Source organism: Megalopta genalis, chromosome 4, assembly GCF_051020955.1.
Source record: "Megalopta genalis isolate 19385.01 chromosome 4, iyMegGena1_principal, whole genome shotgun sequence".
Lineage (NCBI taxonomy): Eukaryota > Metazoa > Arthropoda > Insecta > Hymenoptera > Halictidae > Megalopta > Megalopta genalis.
The window spans coordinates 22,746,445-22,770,067 of NC_135016.1; the positions used below are offsets into that span (position 1 = coordinate 22,746,445).

A 23,623-nucleotide genomic window follows, 5' to 3' on the forward strand; every position below is an offset into this window, starting at 1 on the left:
GTCGATGCAAATGGGTTATTTAGACCGTTTTCGCAATCGTCGAAACGATTCTTTTTTATCGATTGCTTGCCGCGATAGCGTTGCCCGAGCAAGGAACGTACGCGAGGCCGCGTTGCATCACACGCGGAAGCTTCGGCAGTTTACACTTTCGAGTTGCACGCAGGACGAGTAACGAGGTTTCCATAACAAATCGTGAAGGCATCCCGCAACAAATCGCGACAGAATGCTTCCGAGAACGGCGCCCGCCTCTCTGTCTTCGCCGACGTCACACGTGCTAAACGGCAGTTCACGGAAATCGCGGGAGGCACGGATCCACGTGACGATCAGCTGCGGATCCCGAGGCCGATCTTTTTTATCCCGACGCGTGCGTGATCGAAGGATCTTCTGAATTTTCAAATTTCTCGGAACGATTCCACGCTTGAACGTAGATCGAGGTTCTTGCGAAAGATTTCTTTCGTTCAGCTGGAAAAATCGTGCTGCTACGGTCGCTCGCGTGATACTTCAACGAACAGTTTGCATCTTCGGCATGATCTTTAGATTGATTTAACCCATTGACTACCACGCAAATTTAGCGCGTCTTGCCCTGGGTGCCATGGTTTTATTTGAAAGAAAACAAGAAGTTTTACAAGATATAATAATATTAAGTTACCGATATAATATTGCAATGGCATTTACAGTATTTTTTTATTGATAATCAATACGTTCTCTACGCTATATACATTTTTCATTCATCCTTTCTAATAGTTCCTAACTCAAATAGCCATTTGTAGCCAATCTAAAGTTGCAGCATCCACTACGAGATATCTCGTAGTTGGCAGTCAATGGGTTAAAAAACCGAATTTTGGCCAAAATAATGCGATTCTTTTACGTATGAAACTTTGATGTCCAAAACCTGTCACCTAATCCTAGATTGCAATCTTAACAGTAAATCTACCGAACACCGATTTCTAAAAATTGCGGTTTCGTTGCATTTATGGGGAAAATGAGTAGCTGCAATTTAAGACAGAGGCAAGATTTAAATATCTCACGGATACCAATACACCGGTTTCGACGTGTTAAAGTCGTTAAAAAAGAATATAAAAATCGCTAAGCGACTCCAGTTTCTTGCAGCGAACGCAGACAATCTCTATTCCGCACAAAGATCCGCGGTCTACTAATTATTATCGACGTGCGTTGCCTCGTACGCACGGCCAGACTGAGTTTAATTAGACTTTTCACCATTTTCATCATAACGTACACGTACTTGGATTAATATCGGATTCGATCATTTCTTGTGAAACAGACCTTACAACTCCAAGAATTTGAAAATAAGAAACGAGAAATCAGTCGTTCGATCCGGCACGGTAATCTTCGCGTTAAACTTTGCTTTCCGCCGCAACCAATGATCCTGTTTTCTACTGGTCCGGCAGAGAAATATGAGAAGAGTGCCGACGGTAACCTGACGTGCACCTGTGACCTATGCGTTTCAGATTTCCCCGTTCGAAAGGCAATTTCGAATAGTTTAAACCGTCGACCGCTTCTTTTTTCGCGTATCAGATAATTAATTCACCGATAAAGTTTCGCGGAATTCGCGTAATTGCAACTAGTTCGACCGCTCGGACAGACACGTGTGACGTCAAGGCTGCATGCATATCGTTGGCGAACGGTAGCCAGGCGTCGTCTCGACGTTGTAAACGAGGGTGATAACAATTAAAGAATAATCTACGAGAAATAATGGACGTTGCGCGACGTTATTTAGGCGGTCTTGTAAAACGAAGTCGGGAAAACGCCGGAAGACAGCGGACATCCTAATTTACAATGCTAAAAAACGACGGTTGAACATGCAACAGGCCAACGATAACGATTCTTAACCGCGTTAAGGATCTCGCAGTTCCCGGAAATTTCTTCCTTTTACGTGAGAACCGGAGCGACGTACGCACTTCGTTATCGCAGGAAGGAGCAATTATGTGCCCGTTCCTAATTTGCGTTACTAATCACGAACTTGCCGGTTATCGTCCGACCGGTATATATGTATTAGTCTTCGGCGCATCGTTGTCGGCTATTAACAATTAAACGCACGAAAGCCTGGGCATGTCGCGGATGCGTACTCGACGTGAATGTACAAACGATAGAAAGTGATTTTCCACTTACCCCTTCGTTTCCTAGGAACTGTATAGTAGGGTTCTGGCTGGTTTTGTTCTGCAACAGAAACAACAAATTCCAAATGAGCATCATCGGAATCCACGTGTCGTAGAGACTGTTACGGGAGAGTTTCGATTTCGCGTCGCACGCGGGAAACATCGCGAGAAAACAAAACGCTCGACGCTTCTTTCGCCGGACACTTTCGCGCCGATTTAACGTAACACCGGCGAAAATGAGAACCGCTGAAGGACATTAAACCGGGGATCTAATCAACTCGGCCTCGGCTGCACGATGAAAATGGGCTAAACGAATCCGTGAACTAAAAAACTACTAATGACAATGTAATTTCTGCTCATTCATCTAAAATGATAAAAATAGAAATCACTTCGCAATTACATACGAGCGAGCTAATTACTCCGCATCGTTGAACGGAAGTTTCGGTGATGAGTTTTATTTATTAGTCTGCATTTTACACAGAAGCCATTAGGGTATACGCGCTTGCTTTTACGCTGTTAGATGGCAGAAGGATACAAATGGCCATTGAATTTTATAAATGCTGAACGCTAAACCTACCATGACGGTCGTTTCGACCGGTTTCGCGTCTTCTATTTTAAGATTGTTGATCTTGCAACGATTCTTTCACAGGAGATGATTGAATACATGTTTTAATTGTAAGGTATATTGTAGATAAAAAACGGTAAGATGACTGTCATTCTGATAAGATAACGCGAGGCGATCCAATTTTACCGCTCGGCAGGTTTCGTGTTAACAGATCGGATATCCTTCAACCATTCAGCTATTGCAATTTCTTTGAGAAGCGTGCAAATTACCGTAATTATACCGTATTCGAATGTTCGATTTTCTTCGTATTTTCTTTAAACGCGAAACTTTTATAAAGTATACAATTTAATAACGAATATCAAAATTTGACGAGTACACTCGTGAGATCCAGCCAACTGGTTAAGACGAACAAGGTGTCCCAAAAATGTCTCGCAATCCGAAAGTGGCGGGTTCCTCGGGTCATTTGAAGCAACTTCTGCCTTTACAAAAATTTTCTCCGAGGCATCGTTAACGAATTATTAAGGAAAAACAGTGACCAATGAGAGGCGAGATCAGCTGCCGCGAGGTGGCCGAGCCAACGGCGCCAGCGGTCGAGCGGTCGAATCCCAGCTCAGCTGGCGCGAGGCGGCCGAGCCAACCAGCGCACGAAGTCCAGTTCCGCTCATTGGCTCGGTCGCCTCGCGCCAGCCGAGCTCGCCTCTCATTGGTCACTGTTTTTCGTTAATAACTCGTTAACGGTGCCCCGGAGAACATTTTTATAAAGGAAGAAGTTGCTTCAAATGACCTGAGGAACCCGCCACTTTCGGATTGCGAGACATTTTTGGGATGTATACTTTTGATATTCTCTATTAAATTTTACTTCATTTCACGTTCTGATTTCTGTGGATTGAAATTTACGCGAACATCCTCCGTCTATTGTATCGTATCATGATCCTTCGGGAATAAAATCCATCGACGAAGTTCTCCGGCGATTTGCCTGGTTCGTTGCTCGGAACAAATTCCTCTGTTTCGAGGTTTTCGAATCGGCCCAGAGAAAAGGCTCGTTAACGATACCAAGTTAACGAGAAGAAATCGGCGAGTGACCGCGGTATTTGCATAACACGCGTTGGCACTCTCTAGCCGGCAGAAAATTCAGGTCTCATTCAGCCGAGAAAAAAGAAAACCGCTCTCGCGCTTTCCACGCGCGTGCTCGCGCCAGTGTTCTCGCTGTTGCCCTATCGACCCGCGCGTATCATCACGTGCATACAATTCGGCGATAAGCTTCGAGATAACGGAGACGGTCGCGCAGCAACTGGTCTCGTGAAATTCCCCGGCATCGGATCGATAACAAACAACAACGCGCGCGTTCGAACGAGCGTTCCCGTCGTTTTAAAATTCGCAAACAGAAAATCAAACGGCGTCCGTCGTTTTAACACTTTCGCTGCTAATCCAGCGAGAAATCCAGCCGAACCGCGGGGAATCCTTTCTTGCAGTCGATGAAATGGAAATTAAAACGCTGGGACACCGAGTGCGCACTCTTTCAACTTATCCGAAGTTTGCAAATACTAGTCGAATTCACGTTGCATATACATTTGTTTGCGAATGTTACACGACTGTCGAATGCTGTTTAGCAAAACTAACTAATTGCGAGTGTTATTGCGATAAGATGCTAATGCCTAGATTACGAGTTTTCGCGCAATACGTTGCCCTGCCCATTTCTTCTCGAAACGCGTAAAAGCTTGTCCGCACGCTGAGAAAGTATAGTAATGTCTCTCCAATTGACGCCCAGATTGCGCACAAAAATGGACAATTTGGGAAGAGGAGATACGATTGTTCGAGCCTTGCGGTTTATTTTTATAGTTATAAATTGTCCATAATTACAAAAACGAGCCGCTCCCTTACTGACGCTCGGATTGTCCACTAAAATGGATAATTTGGGAAGACGAGATACAATTATTCGAGCCTTGCAACTCGTTCTTATAGTTATCGACAATACGAAAACTAGAAAAATGAACCGCATCGTATCTCCTCTTCCCGAATTCTCCATTTTAGTGGACAATCTGAGCGTCAGTAAGGGAGACATTACTGTCTATCGGCCAGCCGTTGCATTGTTTGCTATTGTCGAAAAAGCAGCTCTCCGCGCGCGTCATTACCGATTTACGACGGCCCCGAGATCACGAATTCATGATAGATCGATCCACGACGCCGAACATCATTAATCAACACTCGATCGAAAGGTTGCGGGCTTTCTAATTCACCGTGAAAAATATTATACCCTGTTGCGACACGGTTCTTTTTTTGCCGCGCGCGTAACGCACTTAACTTCTCGCGGGATCGTATCCGAGACATTGGATCGCCGGCGATCTTGCGTAACCGTTTGAATCGGGAACGGCGAATTCTAGGGAAACACGGTCGAAAACCGACCGAAAACAGTGGGAGAAGCAATTATCGGGAGCGATCATCTTTTAGAAATCGTGACCGTGGTAATTCGAAGCGTTTGTACGCGCGGTTTATCGCGATCCCGCTCCGCTTCCGGTTGGCCGGCCGCGATAAAACGAGCTCTCGTTGGCGATCGCGAAACGTGTCTCGGAAAGATGAGTTTTCCTTGATATCGCGCCCGAGTTTTTTGCCGCGCGAGAAATCAAACGTGCACGATCTCGCGCGACGTAATATATTTCTACGAGTTTTTCTTTCTTTTATTTATTTATTTTTTTTGCGTTGCTGGTAACGCGATTTCGTGTGCACGCGCGAGTGCAATACGCGGACGCGATCGTTTGAAAAGGGAAAGTCGCCGGTAAAAGCTTCGTGTGCCTTTGATCACCGAGCACGACGAACGAGGTTCGTAAAAACGAGATGTGCCACGATCGATGATATCACTGATGATCGATTGCGCTTCCGGCGATCATTGCCAAGACAGAGAAAATTGACCCTTTCACTGCCGCGGATCGTCTGCGATCTAATAGTCGGTCACGAATAACCTGTGTCTAGAAATCATTCAGCACCGCCCACTCGATCAACGGCTGATCGATACGTCGATAACCGAGAAACAATGAAATTCTCTTTCCATGATAAAACTTCTTACACCGTTTGCTGTCCTTTGGTATTTCGAAGACGATTTCGAACACTTGTCTCAATGCGTAAAAATCGACGTGTCGATTTTTGTTAATCGACTGCGGATTTTATGCATTTACCAGAGAAACAAGTACCTGTAACTCGAATTGTAGAATTGTCGAACGATTCGAAATATTTAATAATATCGATACAGTACTCTCGACCGATTCAAATTATTAAACAAAGAGTGAAGCCTCCAAGTAACTCCGGCTTATTGCAATAGATGCAACAAATATTTTTTCTTACGTAAAGTTGCGACTGTTTTCTGTGTTTTCCTGTAGTTTTGTAGTTTACAAATAATACCAATTCATTTGAAATAATAGCGATCTCAAATAATGAATCATTTCATTATTTTTTATTTCGAATATGACCAAAGAAACAGTCCGCGAAATAATGTGCAACGGAAAGATTTTTGAAACTTTTACATCGATTTGCTTTGAAACGATTTTATTCGAGAAAATCTCTTTACTACAATTTGCTCTCTGCGAGATCTTTTCTTAAGAAGTTTATATAAGAGTTATATATCTAATATTGAAAAAAAACGTCGAAAGAAAACAATCTTCAGAAAAATATGTCTCGTCATTGGATAATTATTTAACATAGATCGGTCCTTTTAATCTTGCAGAAATGTCAACGTCATGAGGATGTCAGAATAAACCAGACATACAATCGTAGCTATCAATTAGATCACAGTTAATATTAGATCGCAGCCAATATTAGATCATAGGATAATATCCAAGAAGCATTTCACAATTGTCTGAAATAATTATGAAACGGAATGACTTGTTATTTGAAATTTCAAACAACGTCATTTCAAATGTGCCCAGGTCTGTCCATGAGAACGGGATCCAAGCGTCAATTACTTATCCGAGATTCCTATTGCAACACTTCATAAACGTGCAAGACGTGTGAAAACGATCGAACACGCGCAGATACAGCGAACATTGCATCTGCCGTTGCAGCACGAATCTCTAACATTCTCGATCGATGTCCTTCAAAACTAATGCCGCCGTGTCGCCATTAAATCTCCTCCGGTCGAATGCTCCGCCATGGTGGTCGTGAAAATGCATATATTCTCAGACATATATATATATATGTCGAACACATATGTACTTTTACTGTTATATATGCAATTTTTTAAATTGTTTCCATGCGTAGAATCGATTCATAGGAATCGCCTGATGTTTCTTAAAAATTTTAAACCCGTAAGAGAAAATTAGTCGACCAGATACGAAAATTGTCCATTATTGTGCGCAATCTGAATTAGGAAGAAAAACCAAATAACCAACTTTCAGAAAATAAATTTAATTCTGTAAATATGAAATATGCATATTTCGAGAATTGTAGTTTCGCAGAATTAAAGATTAATCGAGACGTTGATAACGCACAATCCAATAATTATTTTCTCATAATTTATTCTACTTTAAAGAATTAATAATAACAACGTGCAGATGTCCGGAGTAAATCATTAATTTAAAATTATCGATTAGCAAACGAAATAGTTTTCGTCGGACTGTTTCTTATCGTCATTCCGAACGATCATGTTTTACCGAACGTGACGTCAGAACGGACAGTTATCTCTGCCTATCCGAGCCCGGAACGATAACAAGTGATACGCGGTTGAATTTGCCTCGGCGAACGCCTAAGAGACTGTAAATAAAAAAACATGCTGCTCCATTTAAAAAAAGTTGACTCGACCTTGAAATCTCGACCACCGCGACACGCACGCGAAAGCTACTAAAACCACGCAATCTGCGCCGACAAATCAAACGACTTTTGTAAGAACATTTCTTCGCTATCTTTTATGGTCTCCGAGATGTATTTTCGATAAAACGGACACCGTATACAGGGTGTCCCAAAAATGTCTCGCAATCCGAAAGTGGCGGGTTCCTCGGGTCATTCGAAGTAAGTTTTTCCTTTACAAACATTTTCTCCGAGGCACCATTAGCGAGTTATTAACGAAAAACAGTGACCAATGAGAGGCGAGCTCGGCTGGCGCGAGGCGACCGAGCCAATCAGCGGAACTGGGATTCGACCGCTCGACCGCTGGCGCCGTCGGCTTGGCCGCCTCGCGCCAGCTGAGCTGGGATTCGACCGCTCGACCGCTGGCGCTGTTGGCTTGGCCGCCTAGCGCCAGCTGAGCTCGCCTCTCATTGGTCACTGTTTTTCGTTGATAACTCGTTAACGGTGCCTCGGAGAACATTTTTGTAAAGGAAGAAGTTGCTTCAAATGATCCAAGGAACCTGCATTTTCGGATTGCGAGACATTTTTGGGACACTCTGTATATGGTCTAAGAACGAATCGACGTCCGAACACGTCGGCGTTTCGGTCGAGCATCGCGATTCAACAGGATTCGAGGCTGGAGCGAACAGGGACGCGCGGAGGATCGCGGCGAGGGAGCAAGCAGACGCGGAATGACCAAATAAATTAATGACGCAAAAGGCGACCCATGGTCCGGACCATTAAATGCCGTCGACGTGGAACATTAACGCCCGTAGACTGCTCGGATCGCGCTCGATCGTGCGGACTCCGGCGACGAAGTTTCAACGGCCGAAAAATAAAAACGCGATCCGGAGAAAAATAGCAACGCGGAATATGGCAGACGGGCGGGAGGACACATAAATGAATATATTACTGAGGCAACGGCGACGCGTGACCCGATCCGGCCCGATTAAACGCGATATCTTTACACGTTGATAACCGTTCGACAGTTATCCTCGATTACGCGCGCGTCGAATTCGAATTTTACATGTTTCGCCGGCCGCGATGATAAAGCCGGAGTTGAACGAAGTAATCCGAAGTTTCGTTCCCCGTAAGATTTGTGTCATCGAATTAAAGGCTGTCCGGCTCCTTGACGAATAAACTGGTTCCAGTGCCAGCTTCGCGCGTAGAAATAACGTCTTACGTTCCATTTAATATAAATTCTCATATGCGAAATAAAAATGTCGTAAAACATACTTCTTCTCCTAGAAGATTCAATCCAGTGAGAACAATGCAAGTGAATTTTTAAATTCTTCCGAAGTTGTTATTGTTTCGCATTCCACGTACACATTTTCGCGATGATTGCATGAAATTGCATTAAAAACAGATTGCTAGCGAATGGAACTCGCTACGATAGAAAAAGACAGAACACAGAAACACAATGCAATTAATTTTGTCACGTGTGCATAAGATCTGCAGTCCACGCGCGCTTTTAATACAATTCCCATGTAACGAATCGATCGCAGAAGATCGAGAAGAATTCTGCGATTGTTAGACGGCAGTAATTCCCCTGGAATTTACAAACGCGGAGCGTTGCGTTTACCCAATAATCGCGCGCCGCACGTTTTCGCGAAGCTGCAGACCGTCGGATTTGATCGGGACACGTCAGCGCACTTTCACCGATGCCTTCTTATCTGGAGAAGAACGATTACGATCCGGTAACACGAATCCGCAGGAAGGAAGTGCACGCGGCGAGCAAAGCATCGTAAAGATAACAGAGCCGAGCGCAGTTCGTTCTCCCGTTAAGCTTATTCGTATCATCGCCGATACTCGATTGTTAATTGCCCGTAACGTCGAATCACAGAGACAATTCGTTTCGCGAGGATGCACGATCGAGCCAACAGAAACGTGCAGAGCCAAAACGAATCGTTTCCTTTCGTTTATCGATTTAATTATTCGCTGTTTAATCGCTCGACGGAGAGCACGGCAGTGATTCCGCGATTCTCCGAACGGTTAATCCCGTCGTTCGAGGAGGGGCGCCGAGTTGAAATTACGATTCGGTTGCTCGTTGCCGCGCAAAAACGAACATTTTTTCGCCGTTAGAATTCTTGCGAAACCGCGGTTGCGAAAGAATCGCCTGGCAGGTGTACGGCGACCACAATGAGACGTGTTTGCCCGACGAAAACGTTCCACTTTCAAATTTCCGAGTCGAAGCTCGAATGTACGGCGGAGCCTCGGCTATCGGAACCTGGACTTCGGGTATAAAAATAACCTTCGACAAGAGGAGAGTAAATTGGTCACAACGCTGGATTAAACCGTTACCGATTTGTACAATCATGATCCCTGCGCGTGGCTAATTTATCGAGACGTCTCCGTCTTCGAAGCTCGTTGCCAAGCTTCTCGGTCGGCGTCGCAAAATATGCTTCTTCTCTTCGTTACGCTGGAAACCCTGGCCAGCTAAAAGTTTCTTAACGCAAGATACAGTAACGTCTCCCTTACTGATGCTCAGATTGTCCACTAAAATGGATAATTTGGGAAGAAGAGATACGATTGCTCGTGCCTTGCGGCTCGTTTTTGTAATTATGGACAATTTATAACGATTGGAGCTAAGTAAGAATATATTTCTTCTCTTGACAATTATATCCAATTGAAAACGCTGTGAAAGCTCTTCGAAATGTGCTTTAGACATTTGCATTGTTCTCTTCTTAACGCTCCAAATATTGGGTTGGGGAATAAGTTCGTAGCGTTTTTATCAAGCAATTTGAAGGCGATTTTCTTTGTTGTTTTCGTTAAGCTCGCGAGGCACCCAGGCTCCCAATTTTTCGGCAAATCCCATCGAATGAAGATGATTGAGAATCGTTTTATGATCGCAGTTCATTTTTTCGGCCAATTCGCGACTCGTTTTGTGACCGTCCTCCGTCAAAAGTGCTTTCAGACGCTCTTCGTCGAATTCGGAAGATCTTCCGCTGCGGGGCGTGTCGTCGACGTCAAAATCGCCATTTTTGAACTTCGCAAACCATTTCCGTGCCGTAGACTTGCCTATGACACCTTCTCCGTATACATTGCAAATGTCCCGGGCTGCTTCGGCAGCTTTTGGCCTCGATGAAAAGCGAAGAAGAGGTGTCGAAAATGTTGCTTTTTACCTCCTGAATATTCCATTTCTAAGTCTCGAAAGTAATAAAAAATTAAATTACTCAAAAAGACGATTAGCACAGTTTCGTAGAGCAGAAAGAGCTCTATCGAACGAATATTATACACTTTGTTAAACAGCAAATGATCTCTCGTTGTAAAATAAAAGAAAATATAAAAACGCTACGAACTTATTCCCCAACCTAATATAAAAATAAACCGCAAGGCTCGAATAATCATATCTCCTCTTCCAAAATTGCCCATTTTTCTATGGACAATCCGAGCGTCAATTGGAGAGACATTATTGTATTTTGCTTCCCCCTTCGTGAGACCGCTGATTTCGTTTCGCGGCCGACCGTGGTCATCGGTGAGGTCATCTAGAATTTCCCCTAACTCCGGGCCAACCCCTTAAGCCGGCTGAGCCGGAACGCGGAAAGTTGTTTATGGGGTCAGCTCGGTGCGCGGAGAGGGCTGTCGGGATCTATTGTTCGCGCGACGAGCGGTTCGGGTACGACGGAAATGGTTGTTTAACTTTCACGGCAGACCAATCGAACGGGCAATTTTCGCCTAGGCGAATAGGCGATTCTTGGCCTTTTCCGAGCAAACGGTGCCCGTTCCTTTGTCCTCGTTCGCAAACGTTGCTCATTGTCCGACAGTCGGTGAGCTCGAATCACTGGCACAGATCAATCATCCTTGTCATTGGCTGGCTTGCGTCATCGACGCGATAAGGATCATTGTAGCGGTATCTATTAATTATTCTCGACAGAGGAGGAATTTCATTTTCGATTTCTAGCACGAATAATCCAGCAATTCATGCCGGAATCGCGCGAATAGAACAATGCACGGTTATTGTTGAAGTCGCGGTGGAGTGTCTTCTTTATCTTCGGCGGTGCTTTATTTTTCAAGGAATCGATCGATTCGCGAAACACGCGCGCGTTCAACGGTTCAGAGGTTCTCGAAACAAAGGGACAAAGAATACGCGTTTCAGCGATCGCCGTTGTTGTCGAAACATTGAATTTCACGTTGGAAGATCCCGCGCGATGGAACGGCCGCTCTCCGTAAACTCACGCGCGAATGAAAATTCACGATTGAGAAACGATAGCGAGTTCGGGCGACGACGTCGCGTCTCTGCGGTTTACGCGTCTCGATCTCGGCATCGCCGGTTTATTATGAAATCCTTCGCGACGTAGAACACGAAGCTGACGGACCGGACTTCGCTGGAGGGAATGTCTTAATCTTCTTGTTTTGTCGGCGTTCATTAACGCGCCGCGGATAATCTTATGCGAACCTGGAACAACACGCGCCAAGGAAATCTATTTCAACCGCCGATGCCATAATCTTTCCTGTCTGCGCTCGTCTAATGGCGATTTAATCGGCCGATGCGTGCCAGCAGATTGTTCGTCGGGCAAATTGAAACGTTCGGCGAACGTTTGTTGTTCAACCGCGTACAGAAATCGTATGATCATTAGATTACGGATCGTTGGATTTATCGTGCGCGCAGAATTTTCAAGTGCGAGAGAACGTACGAATTAATGAAGACTAATGGCGTTTTTGTTTTTCGCTTATGGTGAGCAGTCTTTCGGTTCGAGAGGGAGAAAATTGAAATAATTTACTTGATTCGTGTAAATTCGCTATATATATATTTTATACCTTTAAATTTTATAATTGTATTGATTATACTACGTATGAATTATCCTTTTTTGGCATAAAGATTCGCAGTGCAGCAATCATTTGTCGCGCCTCGATGGAAACGTTACGTTTCCTGTGATCTGCTATTTTACATAAAAATTATTAAATCTTTCTGGTCACGTTATAATTGTCTACTTATACTGTATTATTTATTCTAATTCTCGGTTTTTCATATTTCACGTAAACGTAGACCGCGCGTTTAACGCGCTCGTAGCAGAAACGCGACGGAAGATCGTTCGAATATCATTTCGAACCGATAAAAACGATAATACGGGGGAACAGTGGATGCGCTATCGGATTCGAGTAACAGCGCGGAAGAATTTGGTAGGCAAACATCGTTGAATCGCTGAAGCAACTCTCCCCCTCGCGGGCTACGGCATGAAAAGGACCGGGTTGAGGCACGTCTACCCCGATCAATGGCGATCCACTGTTAAATTATGCACGCATCCCACGTCTCCGCGGCGCCGTCGAATAATTTATCAATCGGCCATGAATCGAGAGCCTCTAAAAACGAAATTCAACAGGTGTAACGCCGCCCCCGCCGGTTCCGCTTGCGGAAGGCGAATTATTCGTTCGACCCGTTCCCGGTCGACGCGTCGTTTCCGGCTCGCTCAATTTCCCCCGATTTCCTCTTTCGCGGATCCCGGTCCTGGAACGGGATCGCCGACGATCCTGAATAATTTATCGGAATGACGGATTAGGATCAATTAGCCACGGCGTGTACCGGCAGCCAGGAACGCGATATCGCCCCGGCTCGGGGTAGGAGAGGGTGCGCGGTTCGCCCCCGGTCGATAAGTTAGGTGGACGTCTCGAGGAGACGCGATAATTTATTGCTAATACCGTGCCGCGCGGGCTGCCGGAGATTCAATTTCGACAGAGAAAAGAGGGTAACCAGAGAAACCCATAGCGTGGGAGGCGATAAAGTCCTGATCGAACCGGCCGAGCGAAACTGTGTATACAGGGTGTTCTAACGATCACGGTCGCCATTTGTCCCCGAGGAACGCCGCGTCATCCGGACACCGACGACACGAACTCTCGTTTCGCGAGATATTAAGCACCGTAAACCTCGGATTAGCGAAATCAGATTGATCTTACGAGCGAATATTAAGGCCGGGGCATCGAATCCCTCGCAGTGACGGGCCAGAGTAATGCGAACGAGTCCGATGACACTAATCCGGGGCTCCAACGGTGCACTAATCGGAACCTTATTGGGAAACAAATCCGACCGTGACTGTCGCGTTTTCATCGCCTAAATGCTGCACGCGCGCGCGTAAAGCGACCGGCACGCGCGACCGATGCGCTCCGGGCCGAAAGAGGCGCTTAATTCCGAGCCCTGTCCTAAGCGATTGTATTGGAAGAAAAATGTTTAAAAATTGAACCTGCAATCGATAGCTTCCAATTGCTGACATTTTAGATCGTAGATAATGCAATATATTGTCTAAAAATTAATGCTTCTTACTTTTGACGATCCAACGTATTAATGTTCTCGACGGAGTAAAAAAATGTTTCGACGATCGTATCGAAATAAAAAGATTACGATTGAATTAATTAGATTTTTGCTTCTACCTTATCAGCAGTATAAATTAGCAGTACAGCTCTTATCGAGATTGCCAAGCAGTGCTGCAAAATTTGTTGTAATTTCTGAATAATTCGCCGCGCATCAGTGGCCAATTCGTTGTTCGCGAATTGTTGATTAGTTGGATATCCAACGGATGCATTTTATAATTATACTTTTCGTTCATAAATGTCGAAGAATCGATTCTGCGATTTATTCCGTTCGTAAGCGCACGCATTTATCGTAAAAACAAATCAAAAACTCGGACATAAATTGCCGATTTCTGAAAATCTATTCAATCGCGTTTTCGGGGTAAAAGCCGCAATGTGCGCCGGCTCTTGCAGCAGCCTGTACGGCGAGGGTAGGTGGAGAAAGAAAAGGAGGCGCCGCCAAGGGGCGCACAGTTATTGACCTGGCGATGGGGTCCTCGGTCGGAAAAGGGTGGTCGAAGGCTCGCGAGGACCTCTTTGAGTAGATTCGCGCGTACCTGGGGCTTCCCCGTTGTCCTCGGGCCGGGCGCACGCTATTGTTGCATCTCTTTATACGTGGCACACGGCTGACCGAAATGAATTTAGTCTGCGGATGGTGACCCGTCCGATCCCCCGCCCCGTCCTCGACCGCTCCGTTCGGCGAATGAAAGCAACGAGCCGAATCGCTCGACAGCCGGCGCGGCGGAAAGAAGCTTTTGCTCGGTCTTCGCGCTAATGGAACCCTTGTTTTGTGTTCGGGCGAAAAGAAATTGTCGGAGGGGCGTGGCTCGACGCGGTCACCTTCGCGAGCCATTACGCTGTCGTTCGAGGATTTTCAGGGGATTAACGAGGATATCGGGAAAACGAGCTTCACGATCGGAATGCCGAAAGGGTGCGGATTATCCGTGGTTCGTAATTTATGGGCACAGAACAGCTTGATCATTCCTAACCCCGGTGTCTAAATTCTTTTTCGCGTAAAACGATTGAGAGTTCGTACAGTCAAAGTTCCATCGTGTCTCTGTCGAGTAAGGCAAGCTGTAGGTACGATGAAACCGTTATTATCGGACCCAATCGTCTGCATACAGTAAAGGCGAGTGTCCATCTAAGAGTAAAACTCTCGACAATTCATCTACAAGGTGTCCAAAAATGTCTTGCAATCCGAAAGTGGCGGGTTCCTCGGGTCATTCGAAGCAACTTTTTCCTTTACAAAAATTTTCTCCGGGGCACCGTTAACGAGTTATTAACGAAAAACAGTGACCAATGAGAGGCGAGCTGAGCTGGCGCGAGGCGACCGAGCCAATGAGCGGAACTGGACTTCGTGCGCTGGTTGGCTGGGCCGCCTCGCGTCAGCCGAGCTCGATTCTTATTGGTCGCTGTTTTTCGTTAATAACTCGTCAACGGTGCCTCGGGGAACATTTTTGTAAAGGAAGAAGTTGCTTCAAATGATCCGAGGAACCCGCCATTTCCGATATTTAACATTTAAACTAATTTAATATATTTAGATAACGAGAAGTGTCTCGATAGTCAATCGATAGTCAATCGAAAATGTGCAATGCTAAATCGAAGAACAGAAATTGGAAGATTATTTCGTTCAGGTTGCATCGCAAAATCTGACGCGGTTTCGACGCGCGCTATCGCGAAGACACCCACCCACAGCGCATCCGATCGGAGGAACGACGCGAACGCGAAAGGCTGAAGCCCGACGCGTCCAGTTGCATAAGCGAGTTATGTTCATGCATTTTGCATCGTATCGCGTCCGTCCACGAAATTCTAATCGGAGCCGGTTCCGAGAGGCGCGCCGCCTGAAAACACGGGGAACAACGACCGGGTTTCGCAATGTTCGCGCGCGCCACGCGGAAAGAACGCAGCTTCGAGCTGATTCGACGAGAAAGGCGGTCGCGGGGGAGGGAAGCAGAGGAAAGAGAAGAAGAAAAAAAAAAGAAAACGCGCAGGAGCGCGTTCGGCTCGTTAACTCCGTTTGCGTCGCGGGTACGTAACGGATTTACCGTTTCCAACGGCGCGTCTAATTCTCGGAAAAGGAACGCGGAATTTATAATGTCACCGCGAGGCGGGCCGGACAAGAAAGCGCAGCCATAATTGAGCGATTAAACGCGCGGCCGACGGAGACCCGCGCCGCGGGTACAAGACCGAGATTCGACAAAGGATACGCGCTCGAAACTGCGACGATAACCAAGGGAAACTGTGCCCCCGTTGGATCCGCTCTTCTAACCAGTTTGCCGAACCGTGGGGACTGCTCTGCATACGAGATTTTTTAAATGCTGCGATTCGGACGACGTTTCATTTTCATGTTTTCTTCGTCAGATCGATTTCTTTAGAACAATAGGATAAAAATGGAGTAAAATAGAATCGTTTTGCAAACGGAAAAATGTTACGCAATTCAATCTATTATTGTCCAATACAATTGGTAGGTTTAATAAGATTATTTTTACTAACAAAAGAAACATTGTTTTTTCACCGACCAAATTTATTATTAAGATAATTTAGAGTTCTATCTATTATTGTTCAATATATATAACTGGTAGGTTTAATGTGGTTATTTTCGCTAATAACAGAAAAATTGTTTTTTCACTGACCAAATTTATTATTAAGATAATTTAGAGTTCGATCTATCATTGTCCAATACGATTTGTTTAATACGATTATTTTTACTAACAACAGAAATATAATTCACTGACCAAATTTATTATTAAGACAATTTAGAGGCAAGTTAATTTATAGTAACTTTAACAACATATTTCTTCGACGAGTATACTCGCCGAAAATCAGCGAAAAAATTAAGAAAGCCACACATACTTTGATATCGTCTATTAAATTATACATTATATAAAATACTTCCGAATTTATACAAAATACAAAGAATCACGTCAACCTGCACGCTTTCCAAAGAGATTGCGACAGCAAACCGGCGAAGACATTAGTCAACATTTTCGAAATTGCGAGTTACGTCACTACGACTCCGATCCGCTCGAGTATAAAATAAAAACGTGGAACGGGGCACGGTTCGACAGAGGTCCGATATAATGCCGGTATTCTCGCCGGTCTGTTCGTGTGCCGGCGTATTGGAGGATCCGAAGGAAGACACGGGAAATCGGTTTCAATAACTGGATCACGTTGCCCCGTCGGACGTTTTCGAGCCCCTATTCGAGGCGAGCACGGCTCGCGCGTGCCACGGACAGATCCGTCCGTCAGCTTTCCCACGGACTCGCCTCGATCGAACATTCATCTTCCATCGAGCCGGCTTCGCGTCGCCCACGCTCCGAATCGAATCCCATTGCGTACGACACGACACGAAGCGACGAGGGGACGACGACTCGGCTCGAGAGCTGGCCGGCTCGGCTCGACTCGTCGCGGCTCGGCTCGTCGCGGCGCGGCGCGGCGCGACGCTCGAGGGAAGAAACGGTCCACCGAAAATCGCCGCTCGGCTCAATTAATCGGTAGCGCGGGTGCGTGGTTGCCGGCTCGCAACAGGTAGGCCAGGTGACCGTGCGGTTACCAGAGAGACCGCTGCGAGAAATTCGACAACGCCGCCAACTGGTTCACTTTCTCTCGGCCGGCGAACTCGCAGACCGTTCTGGCTTCGTTCTTGCGACGCGCGCGCGCGCCTGTCTGTGTATATGTGTAGCCAGGTTTCGACCTGACTACGCACCCGCGCCACGCCGCGTCCCTGTGCGGGCGCGTGCGTGCTCGCGCGCACCTATCGTCGCGAGAAACGCCTCCTATCGGCCGATTCTATGTAGATCAGGATCGACCGATCCATGGATCCGGGTAGTCGCGGAGGATCGCAGCGGGCGAACAGATTCGATCCGAGTCTCTTCGCGTGCATTCGGCGGTTCTTTATGCAAAATAAAAGTTCTCGAGAAACTTGGAGAGGAATTTACATTCGTTCAAAACCGGTCAGCTGTTGCGACCTCTTCGAAATGTGCGCGTGTAACATGCGTCGCAAAAAGTAAGCGACGTCGTGTATACGTCAAGCTATATAATAATAATATTTCGTAATAGTATTTTTGTATTTGTTCGTTTTATTTCGTTTTGACGTATTCGAAGCGTCTTAAAATTTGCGAATATATTCTAGTTTTCGTTAAGATTGCAATTTAAACAGAGAAGACTTGTGAAATGCAAAACGAGTATTGCATGATCGAGATGGTGGCACTTATGTCAGTTACTGGGGCAGTTCAATTTAGCAAAAATGAAAAATTATTTGTTTTACTTTAATATACAAGTCAGAGTTGGGCAGAGAGTAATCTGATTAATGATTAACGATCACAACTCGTTGCTATAATAATATACAATTATAATAGCTAACGAGTTGTAATCGTTAATCATTAATTAGGCTACCTTTTGCCTAACTCCCTCAACCAAATTCGAATACTATACAATTTGACAGAGACTAAGCTGTGTGAAATTCGACAGTGTATTTCTTGATAAGTAATATTGCATAATCGAGGATCACAAAAGTTGACCCAAAGAAAAGGATCCTCCTCACAAAAGACCGACCTATGTGTACACAGAGCACCAGTTGATAATTTACGATTTAACAAATATAAATGTTCGATCGGAGATAGACGCGTTCTCCGGTAACTGCGAAATCGACGTTGATTGATCGATAGGTAAATCCCCGACGATTCGGCTGCCAAGTATCGAACGTGTGACGCCACGTTAGAACAGCGTTGTCGAACAGACGTAGAAATCCGTCGGCGACAGTCGGGTGACGCGGCCGAATCCCAAAGTGTTAACCAAGATCGCCCGGAGCCATTCCCAATGCAAACGACGCGGGCTCAACACCTGTCGCTCGATGGAATGTACCGAGGGTCTCGCCGATCATGAATCGTCGATTCGAGCGGCCATCTATAGCCATCGGGAGCAAGAGCGTGCGTGCTCGCCGATTCGTCGAGGTTCGAGCGCCGATTCGATACCCGCGTTCGATTATCCTCGATCACGAAACGCGTACTTTTTCGACATTTTAGCTACGATTTTCCAAGCCGGAGCTGGGCAAAAAGTAATCTCATTCACGATTATAACTCGGTAATTATTATAATTAATTTATAATAACTTATTATAAATTATAATAACTGACTCATTATAAATTATAATGACTGACTCATTATAAATTATAATAACTAACTTATTATAAATTATAATAACTAACTTATTATAAATTATAATAATTGACTTAATTATTTGCAATTCATAACATCCGGTTATTATAAATTAATTATAATAACTAAGGATTTGTAATCGTTGAAAATTAACCCCATGCACTTTGATTTCTTTTACAGATAAATCGATTGATACTTGTTTGTCTAACTAATAAATACTATAACTAGCTATACTAATACTATATATATACATATATATAATACTAATACTATACTAACTAATATAATAACTAACAAATTAATCTTTAAATATTGACAATAGAAGGGTAGTCAATCATGTTCGAAATCTTCGTAACGAGCGTTCAGATGTAGACAAAATAATACTCGATATTTTACTCGATATTACCATCAAAATAAAAAGATGTCTTGGGATCAGGAAAATCAGTTCTTGGATCATTAAACGTGTCAAGCAGCTATGTACGAATGATGTATCTACATTTACCATATATAGTGGGTTGGCAACTAAGTAATTGCCGATTTGTTCAATGAAATAAAAAAATTTTTTTTTACTTGGAACGAAGTTTAATCTGTAATGTATTTTCCATTTTGTTCGATGACCTTTTGCCATCTCTCCGACAACTTGAAAATTCCACGCTCGTAGAAAGTCTGATCGTTTTCGGCCAAAAACTGAGTTAAGTGAGATTTTACAGCGTCATCGTCGTTAAAAGTTTTACCACGAAGGGAGTTGTCCAGGGATCGAAATAAGTGGTAATCCGATGGCGCGAGATCAGGGCTATATGGTGGGTGTAACATCGATTTCCAACCAGTATCCATGAATTTTTGCCGAGTGGGCAAAGACGCGTGCGGCCTAGCATTGTCCTGCTGGAAAATGACACCTTTACGATCGACCAATTCTGGTCGCTTTCCCTTGACCGCTGCATTCAATTTGTCCAGTTGCTAGCATTCACGTATAATAAAAAATAACATAATAATAATAATAATAATAATAATAATAATAATAATTTTATAATATAACATTTACGGATATCATAAAAATGGGAGTGAGAGACATCTATAACTGAAATCGGCAATTACTTAGTTGCCAACCCAATAAAATAATATATAGTATAATATATTTTATGTAAGCACAGGTATTATGACGCAAGGAGAGATCGATACAAAATTATTTTGTTAACTTTAGGAACGTTATTTCTCACGGGAAAGATAGGAAGCAAATTGCTGTATAAGTCGATGAGCCGCTGTGTCTCGCGGATTAGTCTTCCAAGGGTTAACGCCCTGGCTGATCCAAGTAGCGTCAATAGTGGTGCGTTGAATCCCACCCTGGCATTCGAAGATATAGGATAGTCCCTCGCAACTCTATCGAACGGTCATAGGTCTATTTTGCTGAACGACGCGGGACTGGCTCTCTTCTTTCATGAAATAGAAACAGAGGATTCGATGCACAGACGGAAGAAACCGGAAGCAGCTGAAGCGTATTAGGTGCAGATTTAATAACACGGATCCCCTCCCCCGATTCGTGTTACTTTACTCTTGTTTCCGTCTTAATTATTCTTGATTTCTAATCATTCGATATCCGCGCGATTGATACGCTTGCACCGATATATATTATTCTTCCCTGTGAACCCGCGGTAAGACACTAATTGAAACGACCTATTGCGCAACGCGCGTCTAAAAATCTGCATGAAATCGCGATAATTTATTTAGCGAAACCGTACTTGGTTTCCCTCGACGACCAACCGAGCCTTTCCGGAATCGAATAAAACGCGCGCGCGTGTTCGCGCGGTAACGAAAATCCGTTTCTAAAAAATTGCGATAAAAAATCGATCGCGATAAACGGGACAGCGAACGTGTTAAACGGCTCGTTGCAAGCTTTCTGTTGGTCAAATTTGTACAAAACTGGCCAGTGATAAACGAGCAAAAAAATACACACACACACACATATTCGATAACGTCGTCGTGCACGGAGCATCTTCGAAATGATCGATCGCCGCGTCGTCGACGCTGATCGATGAGAATTTTCGTTGAACTCTCCAGACGTCGACTATCGCCGTGATCTCGGAACATAAAATCCGCAAAATCTTCCGGCAGTACGCGATTTGCACTCGTGGAGTCGCTCGCGAGCGCGGCGCATGATTCGTCGTTTATTTTCCCGAGATGAGACTGCAAATTCGAGAGGGAGAACGATAACTGCTATCAATGACGCAACCTCCTCGTATTTATATCAACCACTACAATCCTGATTAGTGGGCTAGTGTGCAAATAAGTGGGAGGATTACGCGCGTAACTCCCGCTGGGGTTTCCGCACTATTTTTACGATCCTTAATCTCGCGAACTAATACGATCGATGCTACAGCCAACATCTTCCGTGATTATTACGCGCGCACGCACACACGTTTACAACGTATCGTCGTAGGTTCGAATACTGACAAAACGGCAGCGTTTAATCGATATCGCATCTCCCGGAATCGTCAATAAACAACTTACGCTTCTCGCGGTTTAATCTTTTATAAGTAAACCGGCACTGCTTCGACGATTCTCCATTTCCATTTTTGCTCGAGCAATTCGAACGGATGCCAGACACTTGGGAAATTACTTTTTATTACAATCTAGAGAGCGTGCAAAGTTTTTTTTTTAACAACTTCTGTTGCTTCTGCTCTTACATTATTATCATTGTTCTCCTATTTCTGAAAATTCATTCTTAAACATACTCGTGCGATACTAAATTTCTAAAGATTTACGCGATTTAAGAAGATTAATTATTGAAATATTTAGCTATAATATCAATATACAGGGTGTCCCAAAAATGTCTCGCAATCCGAAAGTGGCGGGTTCCTCGGGTCATTTGAAGCAACTTTTTCCTTTACAAAAATTTTCTCCAAGGCACCATTAACGAGTTATTAACGAAAAACAGTGACCAATGAGAGGCGAACTCGGCTGGCGCGAGGCGACCGAGTCGATCACCTGAGCTGGGATTCGACCGCTCGACCGCTGGCGCCGTTGGCTCGGCCGCCACGCGCCAGCTAAGCTCGCCTCTCATTGGTCACTGTTTTTCGTTGATAACTCGTTAACGGTGCCTCGGAGAACATTTTTGTAAAGGAAGAAGCTACTTCAAATGATCTGAGAAACCCGCCATTTCCAGATTACGAGACATTTTTGGGACATCCTGTATAATGTAAGGGTGACTAATATTATCTGCATTTATATAACACGAATATTATATAAACGCGTAAAAATATTACGAAAAGTAGACATATCTTCCATTACGTATCTCTGCTGGTTTAATCAACGCCGACAGGATTAAAGGAGCGATCGACGCGTTTAATTGTACGTTTTCATTTTCGATGTCGTCACCTACATTCCATTGATTCCCCAACGATTTTCTAAAACGATAGTTCGACGATCAACGTGTGAAACGCATTGCCCTGATTTCGCGTGACTTTTCCGGGCGCCGTTAACGCGTCGTCGAATCGGGACGGTTTCCCCGGGAAATATGTTCGTCACCGATCCTAATTCTCGCGAATTAATCTGCGAAAACGCGGCCCCGTATAAACATTCGCCGAATGGATTCCATCGTAATCCCATGCATATCAATGAGACGATTGCAGCGCTTCGAGGAGGCGAACATGCGCAGAGCATTCGTGGGGAAAACTACTTTTACTCGCGCGTGGATCCCCCGGCAAAGCTCTCCGGAGAATTTTAATCCCGAGCAAACGCGTTTATTTTCGAGCGCGTTTAAGCATTTTTCTCTCTTTGTTCTTTTCCCTCTCTCTCTTTCTCTCTTTCTTTTCCTCCCTTTTTCTTCTTAGACGGCGTTGAAGGCGACGCGGCGCGAGAACGCTGTGTTCGCTCATTGAAAACCCGGCGGAGGGGACTTAAAGGATCCAGGACGCCGCCGGTGTCGTAATCAGAGCGATTAGGCGTGGCCGCGATAAGCACGCTGTCTGTGTTCCACAAACGGCGCTACGGGGCGCAGATTAATTGTTTCTAAATCGAAACTAAATCTTTCGACGGTTTCGCAATTATCGGATCTTAACGCGATTTCCTACCTTCGTAATTGCTTCTGTGAAATCAATTTATTAACCGTTTAAGGACGAATATCGTCGCATTGACGTCATTAGAATTACCATTCCACAAGTTGAATGTAAGTTGATTTTGTACGCAACGAAAAGATATATTGTCGATTTTTCTTCTAATTTATTAATCAATTTCTTCTGATCTATTAATCAATCTCATTTCATTTACAGATCAATCTCTTCTAATTTATATTAATCGATTTCTTTTAATACAGTTAAATTTTTTACTCCGAGGAAAATATTCATAATTAGAAGACCCTTCTTACGGAAACGAGATGAAAAATGTGAGCTTTTGTTATGAATTTTCCATTAATTATGACGATGCAAATGATGATAACTATGAGTTCGACTCGTTATTCTTTACTTCTGTATTTAACGATAATTTCATCGCTTTTGAGTAATTGATCGTTTCGCGTGCCGATGGCACAGAATCATCGACAATATTAGAAAGAAAAAATTATATAATAATACACTGATCGCAGTTGTGCTTATAGAAACCAATTGTGGTTCCAAAATTACATCTCGTGGCACATAATCATGCTTTGTCTGCAAAATATGAGTAAACCGCGGAGCTTCGCGAAAGAGATTTCTGAGACT

General features: G+C 44.4%; 1 protein-coding gene across 1 annotated transcript in view; it reads right to left on the minus strand.

Moving 5' to 3' along the window:
• The window catches only part of Su(Tpl) (Suppressor of Triplolethal), a 266,427-nt gene that overhangs the window by 186,998 nt on the left and 55,806 nt on the right, over nucleotides 1-23,623 (minus strand). The window contains exon 2 of the mRNA XM_033467878.2: nucleotides 2,131-2,178. Coding sequence (XP_033323769.2) covers nucleotides 2,131-2,178 — 48 coding nt within the window. The remainder of the gene's footprint in view (nucleotides 1-2,130; nucleotides 2,179-23,623) is intronic.